This window comes from Hydra vulgaris, chromosome 01 (genome assembly GCF_038396675.1).
Source record: "Hydra vulgaris chromosome 01, alternate assembly HydraT2T_AEP".
Lineage (NCBI taxonomy): Eukaryota > Metazoa > Cnidaria > Hydrozoa > Anthoathecata > Hydridae > Hydra > Hydra vulgaris.
Genome location: NC_088920.1, coordinates 49196956 through 49218036, shown reverse-complemented (window position 1 = coordinate 49218036; position 21081 = coordinate 49196956). Strand labels below are relative to the sequence as shown.

General features: G+C 27.9%; 1 protein-coding gene across 1 annotated transcript; it reads right to left on the bottom strand.

Moving 5' to 3' along the window:
- Positions 1-2593: 2593 nt before the first annotated feature.
- LOC136074485 (ATP-dependent DNA helicase pif1-like) lies at positions 2594-3346 on the bottom strand. The gene has a single exon (XM_065786808.1). The coding sequence runs from the start codon at positions 3344-3346 to the stop codon at positions 2594-2596; it is 753 nt and encodes a 250-aa protein (XP_065642880.1).
- Between the last annotated feature and the right edge of the window lie 17735 nt (positions 3347-21081).

The window sequence follows — 21081 nt, the reverse complement described above, 5'->3', positions numbered from 1 at the left end:
ATATTGATCACCACTTTCGTTAATACATTTACGAAAGATTTTGATTAAAAAGTAGGGATTCTCTAACAACTCTATATCTTCTTGATTAAAATAGTTTTCAAATTGGTGTTCGGTCATGATAAGCAAAGACAATTGTTTCATATAATCTACAAGTTCACCAGTGGTGATTCTCACATAATCACTCAATAAACCGTTAGTGGCAGGTAGGTATTGAAATTTTTCCCACCATCTACAACAAATGTAATACAAAGTGGAGACTCGAAATAAATCTTGTTTTATTTTTTCAGCATCGTTGTTGATTAAATAATTTTGAACGTGACAAGGTAACATGAACAATTCTAAACGTCCTACTCTTTGAAACACCATGTTCACAACTTGAATTCGTTTGTCGTTATAAATGCGAAATTCATTATGATTTAATCTTTCATTTTCTTGAGGAGTCATGTGAGAAAATTTATTTTTATAAACATCAGATTGACGTATTTTATCTACGGGAGTTCTACAAATAGAACATAAAGGATTTTCTTCTTGCCATATTAAATCTCTTTCTTCACTTGATATATTTAAATTTTCAAAACGCGGTAAACATATTTCATAAGTAAATCGAACTAAAGTATCTGCTAAAGCAATGATATCGTAAACTCTCAATTCCATTTTTAATTTTTCATTATTTTCACTATTTAACTTTTCCCACAAGATACGTCTGTGTGTCTTGTGAAGTAAAGAAACTCCTGGTTGAAAATAGTCTGGTAGACAGGTTAAAGGATTTCTTTCTAAACTTTCAACCGTATTTTCATAATAAAAAATCCATTGAGTAATGACTTGTCCTTGTTCATCCAAACCAAAACATTCTCTTGCTAATTTTTCATGAATGCATTGAATCACAATGGAATGACAATAATTCAACTCAGATAAAGGTTTGACTTTGGAAGTAGCATTTTCTTCAGACTTTGTAATACTCGTTTCACAATCAAATGTCATTAAAAAAGGAAACAAGTTTCTACTTGTACACATGAACGAATTTTGTGGTCGATAGTGAGTAATGCAATCACCGTATGTAAATTTGTCCGGTTTATAATAACCTTCGCATTTGTGTTTCTCTGTAGTAAATTTTTGTCCACAATCTGAACATTGAAACAAAACACGCGAGTTGTTAGAACAAAAATACTTTGTAGAAAATTTTTCATTTAACATGCTTATAGCGTGAAAAGAATTGTTTTTTTGAAAAATACAAATTTTTATCGTGTTGATTGCTTTTTTCCGTTGATTGGCTTTATTTCTTTCTTCATCGTTAATAAATACTCTTTGAGAATCTTGATCGTCTTTGGTAATGTTTGCGCTTTCGTAAACTACTTTTAATAATTCTGCAAGAAAACTTTTATATTGTGATTTTAATTTAGAATGCAACAATCGAATTTTGGTGTTTTTTTTGTTAACGGCAAAAATTTTAATGTTAATACGATCAAAAGTATTTTCGTAAGCAAAACAATGACACAAATCAATCAAAGTTTGAAATGACATATTTTTAGATTTTTCTTTTAATTGTTGTAAAACGTTTTTCCATGCTAGAATATTTTGCTCTTCTTGATCTTCAAAAAGAAGTTGTAAAATATTTTCTTCAGAATATAAATCAGTAGCATTTTTTTCCAACACTTTTTTATTCCATTCTTTAACAGTGCACACATTCCATTGACGAATCAACAAAGAGACGAGAAACGCTGAATAAAAACACAATCCTGGTTCAAACAAAATACTATAATCTAAAAACATTTTTCTTTTTTGTTGATAAGACAGATTAGTATAAGATAAACTTTTTAGTGATTTTTCCCATTGTGTTATAGAATGAGGTCTATACCATTCACCAAACCATTCGTCCATTTCTTTCCTCTTTTGTTGATTTTTTTTGTAATATGTTTTCATGTGTTTCTTTTGATTATCTTTGCTTTTCCTTTGTTGATTTAGTATTTTTTTATTTTTTTCATAATAGCTTTTGTTGTGTTTTTTCTTTTTTTCAATTTGTTCATCTGTTATGAGCATTTTTCTTTTAAAACCAGACAATTCAAAATCTCGTAATTTCATCATGGATCTTTCTGTTAAATTGGATAAAGTTTTAATTTTAATATTACATATTCGTATTATCTTCCATCCGCTATCGTTTTCTAAAACATTAAAAACACCTCGCACATTGGCATCTTGAATAAAACGTAAATTTGTTGGTCCTTCTAAAGGCTTAATAAAATAAACAGGTGAATTGTAACAACGTTTCATTATTTTACAATAACCATTTTCAATAGACTTGCAACACAAAGTAACAATATTATAACCCAATAAGAAATTTTGAAACAAGTCACCAAAAAGAATACTGTTTTTCATTTGTGTTTCAAATCCTTCCATTGTTTTTTGTTCAACATGATGAACAATTTCATCAGGACTTTGAGTTTCAGAATAAAGTTGTGATTCTTCTACAATATCTTCATCTTTATAATCATCTTTAATGTAAAAAAAATGTTCAGTGTATATACTGTTATTACTAAAACGAGTTTCCTCAGTTTGATATTCAAATTTCATTATTTAAGAATCTAAAAAAAAAAATTTACATGTATTTTTTATAAAATTCCAAAACATCAGAATCAACAGTAATACTTTTAAATAGTGTTCGTAAATCAAATTTATTATTAATAATTATAAATATATCGTTAATATTACAAACTCGTGATAAAGAAACATAATAAAGACTATTAATAAAAGCCTTTAAATTAAATTGAACAACGGCTTTATTCATGGTACTTCCTTGAGCTTTATGAACAGTAAAAGAAAATGCTAATTTTAAAGGCAAACCAAATCTTGAGCCTACGACAGCATGAGAGCAATCTAAAATTTCTTCTTTGACACATTCAATTTTGACTTCTTTTTTATTCATCATCACCCAAACTGCATTATTTTCTATTAAAATGATGGTACCAATAGTACCATTGCACAAACCTTCTTCCACATTAATATTTCTTACAAGCATAACAATAGCACCTATTTTAAGATAAACAGCCGCTGGAATTTGAAACGTGCATGGAATATTTCGATTTTTAATAACATCTTTAGCATAAAACCAATACCCTTCTTGTTTGATAGTCTCCATTTTTTGATTGTTATAAACATCCACTTCGATGTTTCTAAAAAATAATCTTGTATATTTAGAGTTTAAATTTTCATCTTTTTCAAAACAACGTGTCATAAAATAATCAATAGTTTTGTCTGAAACTTGACCAAAACGTATTTCATTTAAAGCTCCAAAAAATTGTTCATCGTCTTTTTGTCTAAAGCATTGAGTTAAAACCAACACTTCTGTCATGAGTGTTGCCATATTTGTGATTTAAAAACAAATTGCCCTGTAACAGGTGGCAACTGAAAAAAATCACCACAAGCAATCACTTGTACACCACCAAATAATTCATCGTAACATTGTCTAATTTCACAAGCTATTGAATGTAATAAATCAAATGTTGAAGCGTTAATCATTGAAATTTCATCAATAATTAAAACATCAGTTTCCAACCACGTTTTTTTAATGTCTGGATGCATATGACGTTTATAATAATCAACACTTTTAACACCGGTTTCTATACCAGCAAAAGCATGTATTGTGACACCATTGATTAAATAAGCTGCTTTTCCTGTACTCGCAGTAATATGTATTGTTTTATAAATTTGTTCACTTTGAGCAATTTGGTTGACAATATAACTTTTTCCACATCCAGCGCCACCAGTAATAAAAAAATTCTTTCCTTTATCAACCCATTGAAGTGCTTTTTGTTGTTGCGAAGATAACATTTTTTTATTATTTACTGAAAAAAAAAAACGTTTTTTATTTAGAATAAAAGTACATATAAAAAAGTACATATAAAAAAAAAAAAATTTAACATTTTTGTTCGTATTTTAAAAATTTATTTTGAATACAAATATATTATAGCGTATTTTATAAAAAACATCATATAAATAATGTTCTGTTCAACAAGTCGTTCCACTTTACAAAATAAATCATCTGGTTCATTAACCAAAAACTTTGCAACTATCATTTCGTCTTCAGACAATTGGTTTTGTTTGATTAACATCTTGAACATTTTTTTATTATGGTTTTCTCTTATTTTATTCATCTAAAAAAAAATCAATATTCAGAATTATAACATTTTTCACAATATATAAATGAACAACTCTCTCCATCAGAATATCTATATTCATCACACTCTTCACATTCGTTTAAATAATGTTTACAATTTTCAATTTCTACACATTTTTCTTTTACATGATTTAAAACATCTTCTTTACATTTTAATTTTAAAAAATCATAAAAATATTCAAAGTTTAAGTTCGAATAAACATGATAATGTATTTTAATATATTGAAAGACCATCAAAATCAATATATGAGGTATTCTTTTCATTTCTTCATTGAAAAATTCATCCCACTTGTAATTCAAATCATGCCATTTACAATAATTACATAAAATTTGTTTTGAAGTAATCGCATGCATTCGAATATCTTCCAAAGTAGCTGGGTGAGCTTGATTGAATTGGAATATTTTTTCCATCAAAAAATCCAAATCATTTTCTGTTAGTTGCATTTTTTATTATGTAATCTAAAAAAATAAAGTAAAAATAAAGAACTTATAAAAATAATTAAATTAACGAATCAATCGATAAACCAAAAATTTTTTAAAATCACAATCATGACACATTTGTTCAAAATCACAATTACATTTAGCTAAATCACGTATTTCGTATCTATGAATATAAAATGTTTTGTTTAATAAATCCGTCGATAAACCAAGTTTATTAGAAGCTTTTACTATCATAGTGTAAAATTCTTTTACTGTATCCTCACAATAAGTACAACACAAACAAAGAAAACGATAATCGTACACAGGATCGTATTCTCCACATTGACATTCGGCCAAAAATTTATTCCTTTTTTTTTGATTTCTATAAACTTCCAAGAGTTGTTCTTTAGACAAATCGATTTTTTTTGAAACTGTATCCACACAAGAACTACAACACAAACAAAGAAATGATTCGTCGTATTCATCACATTGACATTCAGCCAAAAATTTAATGCTTTTTTTTTGTTTTTCATAAATTTCCAAGCGTTGTTCTTTAGTTAAATCCATTTTTTTTGAAGCTTTCAATATAATATCATCTCGTTCCATTTTTTTTTATTATGTAATCTAAAAAAAAATATAAAAAATTACAATACATTTTTTTCAAAATTTTGGCCATTTATTATTATTTGAAAAAAAATGCCTTGGAAAAATACAATAAATACAATGTAAAAAATTTAAAGAAAATTCAATATAAAAAATAAAATTATTCAATCATATATAAAAAATGTTTATATATTCTTTGGTAGTCAATCTTTTCTGTACATAAAATTTCCATTCTCAATTTTTTACATTTTACACACAAATCGTTCGTATCGCAAGGACAGAAAGCTAAATAATTTATTCTTTTCTTCAATATTTCTGTTAATTCCAATTTTTTCGAAGAGTTTATAATAATTTCCATTTTTTTTTATTATGTAATCTAAAAAAAAATACAAAAAAATGTATACAAAGTTTAAAAAAAACAATATAAAGAATCTTTATATTTTGTTTCCGAACATAAAGTTTCCGATCTGATCTCTCGACATTTTGTACACATATCATTCGGTTCGCAAGGACACGAAGCCAAATAGTTAATTCCATCTTCGTAATATGAAAAATTCTTTTTCAAGTCTTCATAATATGAAAATCTCTTTTTCAAGAATACTTCAGCCAAACCTAATTTTTTCGAAGCCAACATTATATTATTTTCCATTTTTTTAAATTATGTAATCTAAAAAAAAATACAAAAAAATGTATACAAAGTTTAAACAAAATACAAAAAATGTAAAGTTTAAACAAAATTCAATACAAAAAAAATGTATACGAAATTTTAATAAAACTCAATATAAAGCAAAAATTTTTCTTATTTCAGCATAAATGTAACAAGCATTTAAATTACAAAATACACAATTAGATATACATTCACATTGAGCTATTTTACATAGAGCTTCATAAACATAATCAGGTTTTTTACAAACAAATAAGAGTATTGTTTTGGTAACCCCTATTTTTTTAGCTACTTTTTCACACATTTCAGAAGCTTCTTCACTCATGCGCCAATCTAAAAATAAAAATGCTTCAAAAACTTCTTTTTCTCTTTTAAAAGTTTCTTTTTCTAAATATTTATCAACTCGTAGTTTTTCAGGTTTGATTTGTTGCACTTGTTTTACAAATTTGTCAAATTCTTCTTGAGTCATTTCTTCTTGAAATAATTCTTTAAGATGATAATCTTCCAAACAATCTTCCAAACAACCACTTTCATTCTTAAAAAAATCTTTAGCATTCAAATAAGTGACTCTTGTAAAATCGGGAAGAACATGGCTGTAACGAAAAACGTTGTTGTCAGGATCAATATCTTCAATAAGACCAAAGCTTCCATCTTTGTTTTTAACAATTTCAAATTCACAAACCACAACCATTTTTTTATTATGTAACCTAAAAATTACAAAAAAAATAATTACAAAAAATAAATACAAAAGATTTATAATAAAGTATATTTTTCAAACATTTCAAGCACAGTTTTTTTAATATTTTCTTCACGAATATAATGTTTCACAAAATCATATATTGTTTTGCAAGAATCACAAGGACTAAAGCCAGTACAAGTTTCTTTTGAACAAGATTCTGTTTGATCCAATAACCTCCTTATCGTTTGAGTTTGATCATGAATAACAGCTGTTGATAATAAAAGTTGAGTGATGAGTTGTTCAACATGAAATTTAAAATTTGACATTTTTTATTATGTAACCTAAAAAAATACAAAAAAATAATTACAAAAAATAATTAATCTAAAAAAATACAATAAAAATTAATTGAATACAATAAAAATTAATTTGAATGGTCATTTAAATTTCTCAAACAATTTTCTTTGGTTTCATTCATCGCGTAAACAATTTTCTTTGGTTTGTTCATTACATAATCAATTTTAACTTTTTGAGATTTTGCACATAGTTGTATATAACGTGATGAGGTTTCAACAGGTGTCATTAAACTATTAGTTGGTCGTACTGTTAAATTTGGCATTTTTTATTATGTAATCTAAAGAAAATATCATAAAAATTATAAAAAAATTACAAAAAAAAATTTAATCAAAAAAGGTACTCAAATATTCCATTGTTTTTAAAAATGAACGTTGTAATTCTTCTCGAATACGTATTGTTTTTTCAGTCTTGTTGACAAAAGAAAAACGATTCATTATGTCTTTGCGAAATTCGGGGACATTTTTTTCAATATACTCAAACATAGCCACATCTCTTTCTTTTTGTTTTTCTTTATCTTCTTGTACTTCTGTTTTAAGCCATTCAATATTTTTTTGATTTGTCGTAAATAATTTGTACATGGCTTGCATATACAGTTGCAAAGTTCTTAATCTGTTTATAAAACCATCTTTTTCAGCATCTTTTCGTATTAATTTGTTCAATTCATCTACTGCTTCATTTAAAATGTTGTCGTGAAAATTTTTAACAACATCTTTAAAGTTTTCACCATATTTAACAAAACATTTTACTATTTTATATTCAACAGCAATATCTGCATTAAGTTTATCCAACTTTCTGTATTTATGAGAGATGTATTTTCCACATTTATAATCTCGAAAGAAATCCATATTTTTATTAGTTTACCTAAAAAAAAATACAAAGTTTTTTAAAGTACAAAAAAAATAAAAAAAAAATAGGTTACTCGATAAAAATATTTACAAGAGTAATCATAAAACAATTTTTAATTGTTTTTTTTAACATTAATCTTTCTTCGTGCTTTGAAATATAATGAAAATTTTTCATGTCCACGTTTAATTTCATATAAGAAAATATGGCTTCATCTCTTCTTGCAAATTCTTCCTTTTCTTTTGTTACAATAAATTCGTCTTCTTCAATTGCAGCATTGCAAATGACAATCATGAAATTGACCAACTCTATTAAAAAATGACGTACATTGAGATATTTTTTGATTTGCTCGTTATTTTTATTTATAATTTCTGTTATTTTTTCAAGTTCCCCCACTATTCCATTTTGATGATCATCATTGGTTAAAAATTCTTTAACGATAACAAAATGAAAGTAAAAAACAGGTGATAATTCTTCCAAAAACTTCCATAATTTATGTTCAGAATGATGTAGTTTGTAATATTTGGTAATCCATTCGATGCGATCATCAGACCATTTTTCATTATCCATGTTTTTCTTATTAGTTAATCTAAAAAAAATTATACAGTTAAATGATTAAATTGATATACCAAATTTTGATTACATTCAATATGATTATTAATAAAAGTTACTAATTCTGAAAAAGTGTTTTCAATAAATTTTACATTTGTTAAATAACTTTCTACACTATAATCCTCATCTATTATAACAATTGATGATAACATGTTTTTTACAAATTGACATTGTTGATAAATACTTTCAAAAACAATCAAATATAAATTTGATGAAATAGTTTGGTGATTAATTCCAAATGTTCGATAAAATTTCATTTTCATTCCAATCATATTATCAAGTGCTTCACTAAATAAAATAGCTTGACAGTTTCCTACAAACGCTGATATGATTTCTAAACGAGTATGTTGTTCAGAATCTAATTTTTCAATGTCATACCCAGCGCTCCAAAGAACGTATTCTTTATCTTCTCTCATTTTTTAAATAGTTATCTAAAAAAATAAAAAAATTATACAGATAAATGTTTAAAATGATATTGTAAATCGTGATTACATTCAATATATTTATAACTAAAAGTTAACAATTCTGAAAAAATTCCTGCAATAGTTTTTAAACTCGATATATAATTATAAATACAACTATTCTTTTCCATTTCGTTCATATCCTCAATCACAATATCTTCTATATTTTCCATAAGTAATTTTTCTCCATCACCACAATCAAGTTTAATTTTAGAAAAAATATCCAAATAGCAATCTAGTTTATTTAAAGACATGACTTGAATTGATTGCATGAAAGAACTTTTCATATCATTAATATCTTTCATTACATGAGTAAATGAATCCATATGACGGTTGCCAACAAAACCCATTATGTTTGATAAACGTCCATATTGTTCTTCATCATGTTGTAAAATAGTATCCCAAGCAAAGATTGTAGGTCAATCCATTTTTTTCTTAGTTTTTCTAAAAATAATTTACAAAAAACATTTAAAAAATTACTTAATTTACATTTGATATACAAATTATTTTCAATTAAATAATCGTTAATGTCTGCTGTTTTTATAAAATTACAATATCCATATCCAACATTTTCTCGATCTTTAACTGGACGTTGAAAAGACACATTATTTTCAGTAGAAAAACTTTTTTTTTATTTGTTTACCATGTGGACCACATATTTTAAAAGTAATAATACGATTGATAAAAGGCCATTTTAATACTACATCATAAAGTGTAGATCGCATCATTATATATAATCCAATTTCTTCTTCTTCATGTTTATCGCATTTCGTATGGGTAGTCAATTTCATTAAAAATTGATAATTTTTATAATAAAAAGGCACACTATAATAAGCCTTGCTTTCATCTTTTAACTGCTCTTTAAAATTTTCAAAAATCCATATTTTGCTGCCATGACCATTATTATGATGCATTTCTTCCAACATGGATAGTCGAAAATCTAAATTTTTTATTTTGTCAACACATAATCCATTGAATAAAAAATTCGGATTGTCGGTAAAAATAAATGAAGCCATAATTTTTACTAATCTAAAAAAAATAAAAAAAATTTACAAAATATAACAAAAAATATTTTACAAAAAAATTATTTTCCAGTGGAACCAAAACCACCCTTTCTTTCTACGTCTTTAATCATTGTCATTTTTACTCCACGACAACAACACCCATCAAATTCTATTACATTTTTGTCAGCTTTAAACATTTTTACAAATCCTATTTGAGCAATAGCATCTCCACGTTTAATCACATAATTTTCTTCAGAATGATTCATCAATAAGACTTTAATTTCCTCTTTATAATCGGCGTCTATTATTCCTGGAGCATTCAACACTACCACACCATATTTGTAAGCTATACCTGATTTTGAATATACCTGTCCTGCTAAATTTGAATCCATTTTATTGATATACACTCCAGTACTTACTAAAATACGTTGATGTGCTTGAAGTATAACATCCTTTGAGCTTCTCAGATCAAAACAAGCGCTCTCTTTTGTTTCATAAAAAGACCATTCATGAATATCTGTAATTTCGAGTGATTTTAACTCTTTATTTTCTTCCTTTTCCATTTTATCTATCTCGCTGTCTTGTCAAGAAGATGATTTGAACAAGTTTTTTTTCACTCTTTTTATATAAAATAGTAGTCATAACAACATTATCTCTATCATTAAAACAGAATTAAAAGTATAAAGTACAAAGTTTAAAGTACATCACACCACATTGAACTTTAGACTCTTGATTAAGAATTAACATTTTTTTTAAAAACTTGTTTAGTACTTGTTTTTTTTTAATCTCTCTTTTCAACTCAAACAGTATAAAAAGAGTTCATTTTCATTTAAAAGTTCATTCACAACACAACGAACAACAAAAAAATGGCAGAGTTTGAAATTGTTTACTGCAACGATAACACCTATGTTAAATTTGCAGATTTAGCAGCTGCTACTTTGTGGTTAATTGAATTTAAAGAAGAAAAAAATGTGAAAGATAAACAATATTCTACTGTCCCTCTCAAACCGTTGGCACAATTTAATTATTACAAAAAAGAATTGATTTACAAACCAAAAAATGAGGGCTGTGAAATCTTATTACCATGGAGATATAGAGAAATGTGTGATCTCAACAAAACAAATTATTTGTTTAGATCAGAGCTAAAATTAACAAAAGACGACAACACATTTAAATTGCCCAAAGGCGAAGTAACTAATAATGTGGTTTTTATATTTAATCATAACAAAATGACCAAAAAAGTATTGCAAACTTTAATGGTGAGTATGCAAGAAGCTCAAAACAAAGCCTATATGACAGTGGCTTACCCTAAAACTCGCATAATAAAAACCATTGAGTTTAACAATTTTGATATACGATTAGCAAAAGAAGAAGACGAAATTCATGCTACAGAATACGCAAGACTGATGGCTATAGAACCGTCTTTTCACAATTCGTTAATTAAAAATGGTGTTTCTCGAAATTTGAATCAAAATTTGAAGAGAGCTTGTGTCGAGCTTGCTGAAATAGAAACAAAAAAAACTAAAGTCGAACCAGAAGTACCAGAAGTACCAGAAGAAGACGAAGAATAATTTTTTTTTTGTAAATTTTAAGAAAATTTTTGTAATTTTTGAATTAAAAAACCTGTTTTAATATTAAAAAAACTTGTTTTTTTCTGATCTCTATTTCCTATATAAAGGGTGAAAAAAATAAATGCTAGTTCATTTTTGAAAGAGAAAATGACTAGCAAACAACTCGACGAAAGTCTCATCAAAGCTGTTCAACTTTTTTATCCAGATAATGAATTACATCCTATGTTGTTTGAATTTCACCATTTAAATAACACGTATGAAGAATGGCAAGACATTATCTTTACGTATTTAAAAAATTTTAACTTGGAATTGAACTTGGAAGAAGAAAAATACAAGGATTTGTATTATATCTTTATAGCTAAAGACTATGAAAATAAGCTTCATTTATTTGAAAAACCTTCACGTCGTTATATGAATTTTGCAGAACAATCACCATCGTGGAGAACGAGCATGCTAGAAGTATGTCGCATGATAAACGATGATTTTTTAAATGTAACCAAAACAACAGTAGAAAAACAACACGAAGAATTAAAAAAACAACTAGAAGACTTTGTTAAAGTATATAAACTTTACTTCAAATCAAAAAACATGGAAAAAAAATGCACTTCATGGAAAAGCAAACTTAAACTGACTTTAAAGTATTATTTTTTGTTTCCTTATCTATCTAACAAATGGGAGTATGATAACTTGAAGAAAAATTGTAAACTATTAAATTACGTTTATCCAGCTTGCATGGACCAACCGCCTTGCTTTTCGTTTGACGATAAAGTTTTTCATAATGGCTATTACACCCTATACACACCAGTTCCTATTTATGAATATTTTATACAAAAGAAAGTACATCAAGAAGGAGATAAAGTGTACATTTACAAAGCCTTTGAACGTTGCAATTTTCACGAAAAAAGTTTAATAGAAATGTTTCCCACAGCTCAATGGTTTTTTTTCTTTAAAAGAAATTTTAACATTTCAAAGATTTTATACAGAAAAGAGGACGATGTTTATAATTATGAAAACGACAAAATAGTATTGTTAAAAAGTATTGTTAAAAAAGATCATTACACCAAATATTATGTGACTGCGGAAGATGGATTATAAACAAGACAATTTTTTTATTTTTTTTTTTCCATATCAAAAAGTTGATATACAAGTTTATTAATACGAAATATATTGTCAAAGCATTCACAAGTCTCTTTTTTTAATATATAAACACATTTGATATTGTCTTTTATAAATTTAATAAAACTCGAGTATTCTTCAACATTTAATACTGTATAATCTTGCACGTCGATATTTTCTATAAATCCGTTTGCAAAATCTTCTAAATAGTGCGCAAACATAAATGTTTCATATTTAGGACAATGTTCGTGGGTATGTTTTTTCGTATAGTTATGTTGATAATGTTCTAAACACAAACTTTCAAAGTTAAAATAGCAAGGCAATTTACACAATTTGGGAAACAATAATTTGTTTAAATCAAATGTAGCTATTTTTTGATCATTTATTGTAGACAACACATCTTTTTCCATGTTTCCACCTTTATAAAATACGACATTATATTCGAATTTTGAAAATATAGTCTTTAAGTAATCCACTACGGAGCAGCAAAATATAATTTCACCAGTATACTTGAAAGACGGATAATACTCTAGTCCATGAATATTTTTTAAGCAGTATGAAAATACTTTTTTATCCTTTTCATCCAAATTTTCAAACTTTTCACATGGTATAACTTGCGTGTGAAAAAACTTTTTATCGACAAGTGATCTCAAACACAACTCTCTAATGCAGTTTCTGCCCCACTTGTGAATCTCTTTATTGGTAATAAATTCAAAATCTAACAACCACAACTAGAAAAAAAATGCTTTTTTATTAAAAAAAGAAGCGTATTCTTTTAATAAAATGAATAAAAAAGTATAAAAAATCAAATTTTTAAAATATTTTTTTACATTTTTTTAATTAAAAAATGATTCGCGTTGATAGCATTATTAAAAAAATTCACAATAATTGCGCGGTGTGCGCGCTCGATGAAGTATCTAAAAGATATAAACACTATGAACACAAGTCTGGAAATTCTTCACCTTCATCTGATCACGTAGAAGATGAACATTTTACAGATAAAAGTTCATTTGAATTTTTACAAAATGTACTCAAATCTAAGAGGATAACATTAAATTCTTACAGTATTGCAAAATGTTTTAAAAACAGTGAATTTAATAATTTACTCGAAAATCCTCAACTTTGTCCTATTCATCTCAACTACTTTGACAATTTGAAAGAAACATATGGTGATAATTATGTAATAGAACTCTATAAATCCAAGCTCACTCTTTTGCTGCTAGAAAGAAAAATCAAACCACCTATGGTTCTAACAGAAGGCGATCAAACTGACGGTTTTGTGGATACGTTTACTTCAAAAGTAATACCTACCGTCTTTTCTTTGATAGAAAAACTAGATGGTGGTTTAAAAAAGAAATCTGTTAAAAGAAACATTGAAGGAATTATAAAGGAAGGAACCAGCGATAAAAAAACTTTATTTGTTAATATATTACACGCTATTGTAACATTATTTATTGCGAGTTTTTTTAATTTAGAAAAAGAAGAATAAAAAAATGGCTACTGATGAATCTTTGTCTCGTTTTTTTAAAAATTCAGAATTTAAAAATTATTTTATAGGAATATATGCTTTTGATGAACTAAGTCAAACAAAAACACATATTCATATTATTCAACAAATGAAAAAAAATGGCTCCTTTATCATTTACAACAATGAAACTACAAAAGAAGCAGGTCAACATTGGAGAGTGTTGATGAAAATAGACAAGGGTCATTTTTTTTGTTTTGATAGTTTAGGTGGAGAAAGTGTATTGCAACAAATTCCAAAACATTTAAGATTTAATAAATATTTGTTTGAAGCAGTAGAAGAAGTCAATAGCAATATACAAATCAACACGATTAACATTAACTACAACGAAATTGAAATTAATTCTTATATACGACAATCCAATCATTTTCCTACAGAATGGTCAGCAGAAAATCGTGAATTTTATTGGTTTACCAAATTTATTTTAAAATATAGCGAAATCACTGGCAATCAAAATGTATTTTTTTCATACAATAAATTTCCTTTTCAATGGAATGATAGTAGTTTATGTGGTGCATTTGCCGCTTATTTTGTAGCTCTAGTCTTTCGCAGCGAAAATGTATTATATACAGATCAAATATATTTACCTTCGTTGTGCAGACTGTTAAACCATTATTTTTATGAAGTAACAACGCTTCATGCCTCTTCACTAGTTCAGATAAATCTTTATTCATTTTTTCAATTTATTAAACACGAACTCTTTCCACACCTTGATAACACTGCTAAACAACTGTTTGAAAAAGACATGCAGTTGCATTTTTATATGAAAAAACAGGAAAATCTGGAACGTGATCTATTGTCTATGAAAACAAAACAAATTCCTTTGCATTATGATATTTATGAAAAACAAATATTGGCTCAAAATGCTCTTAAAAGATTTTTAAAAGATGCAGGATTCTTAAGAACAAATTATGAAGCTACGTGGGATAAGTTATCCCTATTGGATATTCAAGCCATTCCATCTGTGATGAACGAGGAAAATATTTATTACATGATTCAAAATGAAATGGATAGAATTTATGCAAACAATTATACACGATTAAAGACTGCCAATCAATTTTTAGATGTACCTATTGATGATGTCATGACTAAAAAAGAAATAAAAAGGCAGATTGCTCTGAATTTAATATAAACAGAATCATGAAGAGAACAGCACACACATTACTAGAAAAAATTGTCGAAGAAAAATGCGCTACGTGTAATGGTTATGGTGAACTCTATTTCCTCGTGTTAAGAGAAAAAAAAAATGACACTTTATTAAAAACTTGCACGATTCACTTACTAAATAAAGAAGTATGGATATTTAACACCATTACTAAAAGAGCGGGCAAAATACATCTTCACAAGACGTGTTGCTTGTCTGGTAAGGGGTCGTCCATAAAGTACGTACGCTCATAGGGGGGAGGGAGGGGTCTTCAAAAAGCGTACGAAAGCGTATGGGAGGGGGGGGGTTCAATTTGAAAGTACGTACTTCGATTTTCTAATTTATCACAATTAACCAGCTAATCAATAGAAAAGTTACATTCTGACTAAAGATTCTAGTTTGCCAACATAAAAAGATGTATGGTATATGAAGTAGAGGGTATAGTTTTCCTCTATGCACACACATGTATTGGCGCCCTCAGAATTTTTTGATGTTCCAGATAGGACACTTTCAAACATCGTGCAAACTCATAACTTAAGTTTGTTTATACCTATGCCAAATGAGGAGGCCTTGCAAAATATCGGGATGGCGGAGGCCTGTGAACAAAAAGCCTTAAAACGCTGACCCTCCCGACCCCCAAAATGAGAGGGGTGTAAATTTTGCATGGTTATAACTTTTAGATTTGGAAAAAAATTTGGATGGCCTCCGCCATCCAAATTTTTTGCAAGGCCACCTCATTTGGCATATTAACAAACTTAAGTTTGCACGTTGTGTGAAAGTGTTCTATCATCAAAAATCAAAACATCAAAAAATCCTGAGGGGGCCCATGCACACATGCCCGCCCTTATATACTGGCCCTGAGTAAGACCTGAGGGCAGTGGTTGATGGGACGGAGTCACCCCAAAAAAAACGTGTCAATGGCGTCTCAAAGACCGCTAGGTTTTGCTAAAATAAAAAGCTTCTTAAAATAGCAAAAGGGCACAAAATTTGCTGTTGCTCCCTCCCACTGGGTTTTACCCTTTGTTTTCAATATTACTGATCTCACCTTAGACTCGTTTTTTACTTACTAAAGAGGGGTGCCTGAAAAAAACGTCCACCTTAAGTATAGTTTATTTCCATTTGATTCGTTAAAAAAACAAAAAAAGTTTTCCTAGATTTCACCGAGATTCGAACCTGTATCTCCGTCGACTGTAGCCGCCGCATAAACCTTTCGCCCAAATACACACTTACATTAGTAAATTTTAAATTTATTTAAATTATTATTTGCATTTATACTTAAAGACGTTTTTAAAATGCGTAAGCAAAAAGCTTTGGGGTAGTATAAAGTATCTAAGGTACCCTCCGTCTTTTTTTTTTTTAATTAAACTTTTTAATTAAGAAAAAAAAAAAAGGAGGGATGGGGGGGATATTTGAGGGGGGGGGTATTTGAGAAACGTACGTACTTTTAAGGGGGGGTGGGGACATAAAAGTACGCATGGCAACGGGGGGGAGGGGGGTCAAATTTCAAAATTTTTGGCGTACGTACTTTATGGACGACCCCTAAAGGAAAAAAAAACATTGACTATCAACGATACAAAAAGAAAAAAGAAGAAGAAAAACAAAACAATTTTTTATTTGTACATATATATTCATTAAATGAATTAATATAATATTTTTTTACAACTGTTTTTTTAATATACTTCAAACACTTTATCCGGAGGCATATAAGGGTTGGCAGGTTTTGTAACAACAGGAACAGGAGCCGTTTTTGTTTTTTTGCCTTTCCACGCTTTTTTTATACCGTATAACAGCGAACCCACTTGCAATGCGTTGGTTACATTTTTAGGAGTTATAAAATCAGCCAATCCTCTTCCTCTTCTACGTATCCTTTTTCTATTACTTTTACGTGTCTTTGATCTAAAATTTCGTCTTTTTCGCTTAAAAGCCATTTTTGTTGACAACGGCAAACGTACGATAAAAAATGTTTCAAAGGAATTTCAAAAGTATGTTCGTGTCTTTCTTCATATATAAACACAATAATGAGTTCATCATTGGAACGTGTTACTTTAATAATTGTTCCCCATTTTAAACGATGTATCAATGAAAAATCACCCTTTGCTTTACTATTTGTTTTAAATAGTGAAATATAAAAATCTTGTAATTTCGGAAACGGATAACACAACTCTAGATAATCTTTAAAATGCTTCATTTTTTATGTCTACTTCTTCGAGTAGCCAAACGTTAAATGACTCTTTAATAACATCAACAAAGTCTTCATAACCCATTTCAAATTCGTGTTTGTTTTCACCATAAATAAAAACAATATGGGCTTTATTATTAACACGAGTTACTTTGATTTGTTTACTTCCATCCAAACGAAAAAATAATTTAAAATTACCCTGGACTTGTTTTAAACTATCATCCGTTGTAAAGGAAGAAGTTTCTAAATTATTATTCGTTTTATAAAATTCGTTTAAACAAGTTTTAAACTCCATTTTTTTTGTTTATTTCAAATGAATTTTTTTTCTTCAAATGAAATTTTTTATTTCAAAAAAACAAAACCAAATTTATAGTACTTTTTTTAAAAAAAACCAGAAAAAACACTATTAAATATTTTTTTTATCAATATATTTTTGGTATTTTATTACCTACAAAAAAAACACCATCATTTATATGCGATAAACAATATAATTTATTAACAATATCTAAATCTAGTATAAAACCCCCCCAAAAAGTAGATATTTTTAAGTGTCCATTTTCTTTATCGCCACTGATAATTTCCACAACACCGTTTTCGTATTCATAAGTAAGGATATAATCGCCAAACGCGCTCGTATACGTTCTTAAATTTTTGAGCTTTTGATTTTGCTTTTCCATGTCTTTTATTAACCATAGATATTCTTTTAAATTTTCTTCAACATAACGACGAAATTTTTGTACAAAACATTTGTCGCAATACTTTTTTATATGAGTTTTTCTTCTCGCGTGTTTGCATACTTTTGAATTCATTTTTGTAAGTAAACGTTTTACAGAGTTGAGCTTTTTTACACATGTTTTTTTAATCCGATTAAAATATAGTTTTAAATACACCACCAAGTACGGGTATATTTCCTAATAGGTTACCAAGGATACCTTTACCGCGTTTTCTAAGTATACGTTTTCGTCCTTTACCGATTAAAGAATGATAAGGTCTAGGATGAGCTCTCGATTTTTTATGAACAAAAATATATCTTTTAGCATTTCTATGACCTCTATGTCTTCTATGTCTCATTTTTAAATAAATATTTCTGTGTTTATCGCGATCCACTTTTGTTAAAACAAAACGATATATCGGTTTTCCTACTCGATTCATTTCGCGATTTTGTTTATTATTTATATACTTGCTTTTCGTTTTTCGATAACACATCAGTGCTTTTCTACAATATTGACGCTTTATTTTTTTTAAATTTTTCTTAACTCTTCTTCGTCTTAGAGCTCTTAGTTCTGTATTATTGGGATCGGTTAACTCGTTTTCATCAAAGGAGGTCCTATCAAAAAATTCAAAAAAAGCATCCCTATGAAAAGGCCATTTTCCATCTACTGTATATTTGGGTAATTTAGATGTATATTTGGGTCTTAAATTGCTTTGATTTTGATGGTGTTGAAAATAAATTCCGTCTTACAATCATATGGGAAAAATCAATATCATCTGCAGCCATTTTTGACTCTAACTTTTTTTTTTGACTTTTTTTTGACTTTAACTTTTTTTTTGACTTGTATTTTTTTTTTGACTTGTATTTTTTTATATCTTTTTTTTTACAAGAGAAAAAACATAGTGTCACCCTGACACAACCTTACTTATTCTGTCTTTACTTTGTCTTAGTAGGCCTAGTTACTTATGTTTTTTTCTTACTGTCTTTATTTTTTATACGGCCGTATTTTATTCTTACTTACTTACTTACTTAGTCCTTACTTAACTTACTTAATCCTGCCTTAGTCCTTAGCCTGCTTACTCACACACTCGTGCGCTCACTCTTTCTCACACGCTCAGACATCACTCATCAGGTATTTCTACCCAACGCTTTAACATATAACTTTCTAGACATCACTCATCAGGTATTTCTACCCAACGCTTTAACATATAACTTCCTAGACATCACTCATCAGGTATTTCTACCCAACGCTTTAACATATAACTTCCTAGACATCACTCATCAGGTATTTCTACCCAACGCTTTAACATATAACTTTCTAGACATCACTCATCAGGTATTTCTACCCAACGCTTTAACATATAACTTCCTAGACATCACTCAGCAGGTATTTCTACCCAACGCTTTAACATATAACTTTCTAAACTTTCTAAACTTTCTAAACTTTCTACAACCTTCACCTAGAGTCGAACCCACAACGGTCTAATGACATGGCGATTGAAACATAGTGCGGAGAGCGAATGCACTATGCTACGTCGACGTGATGGTTCATGGAGTTTTGAATTCATTTAAAATGTTATTTTAACACTTTACGCAGAGTTTTTTCTTTGCAGTGTTTTTAAAAAGTTGTTTACTCCGTATTTTAATCTCTTTAATCTTGTTCATAAAAGCGATATTAAAAGTTTCTAAATTTAACCAACTTGACACAGCATTTTCTTTTCATTACATAAAGTTGCATCACTTTAGTTATTTAGTATTTTATTCTCTTTAATCTTTTTCATAAAAGCGGTATTAAAAGTTTCTAAATTTAACCAACATGACACAGCATTTTCTTTTCACTACATAAAGTTGCATCACTTTAGCTATTATTTCACATTAATCTGTAGAGATTACATTTTATACATAAAAAGCGTGTTTTTTGTTAACAAAATCAAAAATGACAAAAACACGCTTTACCAAGCGCTCTGTAAAAAAAACACAATATTATATGGACAACGAAGTTGTAGGCAAAGAGATCGATTTTAAAGAAAACGAGGTGGAAATAAGTAGTGACGATGATCATGATCCAGAAGTAATAGTGATTGAAGATGATCCTGTATTGGATTTTCCTGATTTAAGTATTTTTAATGAAGATGGGATTGATTTTGTGATTAAAAGTAATATTATAAAAGAAACAAACACAGAAAACGAGCCAAACGAAAACGAGTCAAACGAACCAGAGTTAGAATTTTCAGAAGATATACTACCTTAACTCAACCAACCCACTCAACTCAACTCAACCAACAACCCAACACCAACTCAACCCCAAGAAAACAACATTTTGAAAAAAAAAGTAAGTTATTTTTTTAAATTATTATTTATAAATAAAAAATTACATTTTTTTAAGAATTTTATTTTTTATTTTAGAAAAAAAAAAACGAATACAAAATAAGAAGAAAACAACTTCGAAAATTAAAATATAATATAAATAGACTTTTTTATTTAAATTTATAAATTTTTTTTATATATAAAATACATTATTATTTTTGTCTATTTTTTCGTCTTATGTTTGCTTCTTTTAATTGATGTTTAATATCGACATAGGATTCGGCAGTATGAACCCAGCGTTTTATTCTTTTACCAACTCTTCCAAGTTTACGATTTGTTGAACTTTGTTTTGTACTTGTTTGTGTTTGAACTGCTTTTTTTGTTCTAGGAACTGTTGTTTTTGTACGCGCCATATTGACAGTGTTTAATGATCTAGGAGTATACCTTATTTTAGGCATTTTTATAAAAAATGATATTTTTTTATTTATAACTATTTTTTATTTATTACAAAAAAAAAATAATATGGTATTTGTTTCTAAATAAACCTCTTTTTTAGTTAAAATGAATTATATTTCAATAAATAAAGTAAAATACGAAGTATTTAATGATAGCACTATAGACCAGTCTTATGTTATCCAAAATGGAAAAAAAACGCCCTATTTGTCAACTGTTTGCGTACAATGCAAAAAGAGGTAATTGTTTTATGGTTTACATCT